General features: G+C 50.2%; 1 protein-coding gene across 2 annotated transcripts in view; it reads left to right on the top strand.

Moving 5' to 3' along the window:
• Positions 1-3,645: 3,645 nt before the first annotated feature.
• Positions 3,646-6,000, top strand: part of SLC24A4 (solute carrier family 24 member 4) — a 109,743-nt gene continuing 107,388 nt past the window's right edge. The window contains exon 1 of one of the 2 annotated variants that reach the window (XM_079948578.1): positions 3,646-4,879. In XM_079948578.1, coding sequence (XP_079804704.1) covers positions 4,723-4,879 — 157 coding nt within the window. In that variant the 5' untranslated portion in view covers positions 3,646-4,722. The remainder of the gene's footprint in view (positions 4,880-6,000) is intronic. The other variant, XM_079948579.1, reaches the window with a different exon arrangement.

Below are 6,000 nucleotides of genomic sequence, written 5' to 3'. Positions count from 1 at the left end.
AGTCCATCATCCAAGTCGTTGATAAAGATGTTGAATAAGACCGGGCCCAAGACAGAACCCTGTGGCACCCCACTAGTCACTCTTCTCCAGGATGAAGAGGAACCATTGATGAGCACCCTTTGGGTTCGGTCAGTCAGCCAGTTACAAATCCACTGAGTGGTAGCATAGTCAAGTCCACATTTTACCAGCTTCTTTACAAGAATATCATGGGGCACCTTGTCAAATGCCTTGCTGAAATCAAGGTAGGCTACATCCACTGCGTTCCCTTCATCTACCAGGCTTGTAATTCTGTCAAAAAACGAGATCAGGTTAGTCTGACATGACTTATTTTTCAGAAATCCATGCTGACTATTGGTGATCACAGTATTCCTTTCTAGGTGCTCACAGACTGTTTGCTTAATGATCTGTTCCAGAATCTTCCCTGGTATTGATGTCAGACTGACTGGGTGGTAATTATTTGGGTCCTCTCTTTTCCCCTTTTTGAAAATAGGGATAACATTTGCCCTCCTCCAGTCTGCTGGGACTTCGCCTGTTCTCCAGGAATTCTCAAAGATGACTGCCAGTGGTTCTGAGATCACATCTGCCAGTTCTTTTAATACTCTTGGATGCAGTTCATCTGGCCCTGGAGACTTGAATACATCTAAACTAGCCAAGTATTCTTGTACTATCTCCTTAGTTATTCTGGGCTGTGTTTCCTCTGCTGAATCATTTGCTCCAAATTCTTCAGGTCGGGCATTGTTTTCTTTATCGGAGAAGACTGAGGCAAAGAAGGCATTGAGGAGTTCAGCCCCTTCTGTGTCCCCTGTTTGCATTTCACCATCTTCTCCTCTGAGTGACCCCACTGTTTCTTTGTTCTTCCTTTTGCTACGAACATACCCATAAAAGCCTTTTTTGTTGCTTTTAACCTCTCTAGCAAGCCTGAGTTCATTCTGTGCTTTAGCTTTTCTGACTTTGTGTTTACACGTGCTGGCTATTTGTTTGAATTCCTCTTTGGTGGTTTCCCCCCTTTTCCATTTTTTGTACACATCCTTTTTTAATCTTAACTTAGTTAAAAGTTCTTTAGATAGCCACTCTGGCTTCTTTAGGCACCTTCCATGTTTCCGTCTCATTGGTATTGCCTGAAGTTGTGCTTTTACTATCTCCCTCTTAACAAACTCCCAGCCATCATGAACTCCCTTTCCCTTTAATATTACTGTCCATGGGATCTCACCCAGCACTTCCCTAAGTTTTATGAAGTCGGCTTTCTTAAAGTCAAGAAATTGAGTCCTAGTATGCTTGGCTGCTCCTTTCCGCTGTATAGTAAACTTCAGAAGAGCATGATCACTCGCGCCTAATGATCCTTCCACTTCTACCCCACTAACCAGGTCATCAACATTGGTTAGGACCAGATCTAAAATGGCTGTTCCTCTTGTTGCTTCTCCCACTTTCTGGATAACGAAGTTGTCTGCAAGGCCAGTGAGGAATCTGTTTGACCTTATGCTCTTGGCTGAGTTTGACATCCAGCAAATATCCGGGTAATTGAAGTCCCCCATTACTACTATCTCCCTTCCTTTTGCATGCTTGGCCATCTGTTCCAGGAAGGCATCATCTATGTCCTCTGTTTGGCTTGGGGATCTATAGTAAACTCCCACAATGAGGTCCCTGTTATTCTTCTCTCCCTTAATTTTGACCCAAATGCTCTCACTTTGGCTTTGAGGTTCTAAATCTTGGATCTCTTCACAGGTATACACATCCCTGACATATAACGCCACTCCTCCTCCTTTCTTGTCTGGTCTGTTTCTCTGAAATAGATTGTATCCCTACATTATTACATTCCAGTCATGGGACTTATCCCACCAGGTTTCAGTGATGCCTATTATGTCATATTTAGTTTGCTGTACCAAGAGCTCAAGCTCATCTTGTTTATTTCCCATGCTTTGCGCATTAGTGTACAGACATTGAAGTCCATTAATCATTCCCCCGTGTCTCTTATTTAAGGATTCTTTCCTCCCACCACTAGGTTTGCGTGCTGTTTGCTCCATTTGGTCTATGACATTTGGATGATCATCTTCATCAATTGATAGACTCCTACCTTCAGGAGAACTGTCTCCCTCCCCCACATTAGTCAGTTTAAAGCCCTCCTGATGAGGTTTCTGAGATTTTTGGCAAAAACATTCCTCCCAACCGTTGTGAGGTGCAGCCCATCGCTTGCCAGAAGTCCATCTTCAATAAACTGCAGTCCGTGATCTAAGAATCCAAACAGTTCCTGTTTACACCATTTGCGAAGCCAGCTGTTCACTTCCACTATTTTTCTCTCTCTCCCTGGGCCACGCCGTTCAACTGGGAGGACAGATGAGATGACAATTTGTGCATTTAATTGCTTCAATTTCCTGCCCAGAGCCTCATAGTCTCTTTTGATCTTCTGGAGGCTATTGCTTGCAGTGTCATTGGTTCCCACATGAACCAAGAGGAAGGGGTATTTGTCAGTGGGTTTTATGATTCCTTGCAGTCGTTCAGTTACATCTTGGATCTTAGCCCCGGGGAGACAGCACACTTCCCGAGACATCTTGTCAGGCCCACAGATCACTGCTTCTGTTCCCCTCGGTAGGGAATCCCCTATCACCACTACACGCCTCCTCTTAGGTTTGGTCGGGGTTCTTCCGTGAGCTGTCCATTCCAAGGTCGCCTGCACATTCCCTGAGGACTGACTTTGCTGCTCGTCTTCATATACCTGATCGACTATAATGAGGGAGAGATCCTCAAATGGAGTCTGCTCTTCGTTTTCCATGCTAGGGGAGAGGACCTCAAAGCGATTGTGTATTTCTAAACAATCAGCGCGAACCCTGGGCTTCCTACTTCTTTGAGTCACGTTGCTCCATATATCTGGCTCCTGTGTTGGTGAACTAGCCTCCTTCTCAGGGGAGTCCCCTGTCTCCTCCTTGAATATTGTAGCCTTTTAATTTTTTTTTTGCAAACCTTATGAAGAACCATACTGCAGATGCCCCAGGGTGGTATTCAGCTGCCTTTTGCACAAAGGAAACCCACTGAAATGAACATGATGAAGTAAGGGTAAGGCCCATTCATTTCCACAGGTCTACTTGGAGTAAACTTTATTTTTTCATCGGAGAAATGTTTGAGGGTAGGCAGAGACTCAACTTTTGCGTTCAACGAAAGGCACTGTTTGAAAGAGCCCACAGGAGCCAATGTTTCTGATTTCTTCTTCAAATTATGTTTAAATATATGAAATAAACATTTTCACCCAAACCGGCAGCTTCGCACAGTCCCCAGTCCACCTCAACCTTTCCGTCCTTTCGAAAAGGCGGGATTCATCCATGGGCATAGCCAGGATTTTTGTTAGCGGGGTGAGGACTTTTGTTAGGGGAGGGGCAGAACCGCCTTGACTGGTCAGTTAGTGAAGTATTTCTATTGTTTTACTTGATCTGAGGGGGCAGCTGCTCCCCTCCCCTTGGCTACGCCCATGGCTTCATCGCTGAGGGAATTCATTCCACCTTGAGCGAAGGGGAAAAGCGGGGGGGAAGCAACTTGGGTGTGATCTTGAGCGTGACAGGGCTGGGCTCAGCGGCGCAAGCACATGCTCTCGCACGCTTCATCCCCGAACCCACAGCACTTGCCAAGCGCTAAATAGAGAAGAGATAATTCCTGCGCCATTTAGGGGAAAAGATTAATTTGGTCAGTTAATCCCCTCCTGCTCCTCCTTCTCTCCCCCCGCCCACCGCGAAGAACTGAGCGCGGGAAAATGCACAAACCGTTCTGCAGGTGACCGTCAGCGCGAGGCGCAGAGGGGACCCTGTGGTGCCCGGAGAGGAGGCGCATGCGCGTTGGTTGCGCGGGCGACTGAGTGTGTGTATGTGGGGGGTGGCTTTGCGCGGGTTGAGGGAAGCGCTGAGGTGCTTCTGAGGGAGAGAAAGTTGCCCGCGAGCGGGATAAGGAGGAGGACCAGGAGGCGTTGCAAGCCAGCCGGCCAGCCAGCCAGCGCAGAAACTTGCCCCTTGCTGGTGGCTCCTCGCCCGGAGAAAAAGGCAGGGGGAGGAGAGCGCGTGGCTGGTGCGCCCGGGAGCCCAACAACTCCGAGCCGCCAGAGGGATGTGGAGCCTCATGAGGAGGAGGCGGAGGAGAGTCGTCGCCGCTGCCGCCGCCGCCGCTGATGCTTCGCAAGCCGCTGGCGAGGGAAGGAAGGGGGCTCTCAAACTTTCCAGCGGGATGCTGCGCGGAGCTGCGCTGCTGCGGTCCTGATCGCTCTCTGTCCTGAAGCGGCGCTTGCCTGGGGTTTTTCAAGGGCACTTTCGGCTCCCACCTCCGCCCCGCCACCGCTGTGGAGGGAAGCTGCTGGATGCTGCTGCTGCAACTGCTTCTCCATCGCCGGCGGTGATTTCTTGCCTGGATCTTTTAATATATATTTTTTGCCTCCGGCGCCGGGCCTGCCGTGGGGCGACGACGGGCTCCTGAGCCTGAGCAGAGCTCGCGAAGACACCCCCAACTCGCCACCTGCTGCTGCCCAGGAGGCTTTGCCTTGCTGCGCACCGGCCCGCCCCCCCCGCCCCCCGTCCTGTGACTCCCTGTTGATGCGCACCCGGCTCTTGGCCGTGGGGATGGAGCCCTCCGCGGGGACCCCCCGCAAGTGAGCCCCGCTCGCGAAGGCGCGGAGGGGTGGGGGGAGAAGGAGGCTGCCTCCTCTTGACCCGCAGGACCTCCCCATCCTGTGCAGCGAGCCCCGGGGTCGCCATGGGGCTGGAAGTGCAGCCGAGCGGCCCGCCGAAGGCGCCCTTCTTCAAGCTGAGGAAAGTTCGCAAGAGGCGGGAGATGCTCCTGCAGCAGGTCGGCTTCATCTGCGCGATCCTATTCTTCGTCTGGGGCATGTCCACCCTGCTATCTAAGCTAGGTAGGTGGCTGGCCAGAGGGGATGGGTTGGGAATGGAGGGTGGGTGGGTGCATAGGAACGAACTCCTAGGGGCCAGGGTCCCTTCCTTTCCCCCAATGAAATATTTAAGAGGGGCGAGCACCCCAAAGTTGATGGGAATTGCCATTCAAATTGTGTCCATGCATCACATCATGTGATCAATTATGTGGGAAGGGGTTTTCTCTCCCCCCCCCCCCGTATTTTATTCAAGTTGGCACCCCTGGTGGGTGGGTGGCTAGAGGCTGAGCTGGCAGAAACAGAAGGTAGCAGCTGCCTGTGTCCTTTATCTCCCCCTCCCCAAATCTGGCCAGGATGCTTTCCCCTCCAGTGCAACAGCTGTTAGGGCACCAGGCATGCATGCACACCTGGGCGATCCTGTGTACCCCCAGAAATTTCCCAAGAGTCCTGGGAATTGTAGATTGACCTTCATACCACCACACTTCCCGGGATTCTTAGGGGCTTCCAATGTACGGTGTGTATGCAGTGGGATCAAAGCAAAGGACCATGTTTCCTACAGCAGCAACCAGCTGGATTCACCTGGGAAGCCCGCAAGTGAGATGTGGAGGCAACTGGTAATAGCAAAAGTGCCTCTGGAAGCTGGTGGTTCTGTACAGCCCATCTAACTAGGGTCATCCTCAGTGTTATATTCAGTGAATTTGCCATCTCCCCCCGCTCTAAAGCCGTTGAAGCTAAAGGATGTCACTAGTACATCTTGTGGCAATGAGTTCTGCAAGTGAATTACATTATTGTGTGAAGTAGTGCTCCCCCCCCCCCCCGACTTTTGTCCTGAATCTTCTGCCAGTAGGAATAGTGAAGTGTCAGGCAGTTCTTAGGTCCTGCTTGCAGTGAAATCCTATGCTATGCTTACTCAGAAGATTTGATGAGATTTAGTCCTGAGCAAGTGTGTTTAGGATTGCATCCTTTGTCACCCATGGGATAATGCTTCATGCTTATAGGTTCATAAGGGTGAGCTTGCTCCTGAATATTTGAGAAAATGGTTAAGGATTGGCTACCAGCAATACAAGGCAGATTTGTGTACATTTTTTTCATAGAGGAATGAACTTCCATCTAGGAAAAAACAACAGCATATCCATATAAACTCA

The sequence above is a fragment of the Podarcis cretensis genome, assembly GCF_951804945.1.
Source record: "Podarcis cretensis genome assembly, chromosome: 1".
NCBI lineage: Eukaryota > Metazoa > Chordata > Lepidosauria > Squamata > Lacertidae > Podarcis > Podarcis cretensis.
The sequence above is the reverse complement of the archived record's forward strand: the minus strand, read 5'-3'. Positions and strand labels throughout refer to the sequence as shown.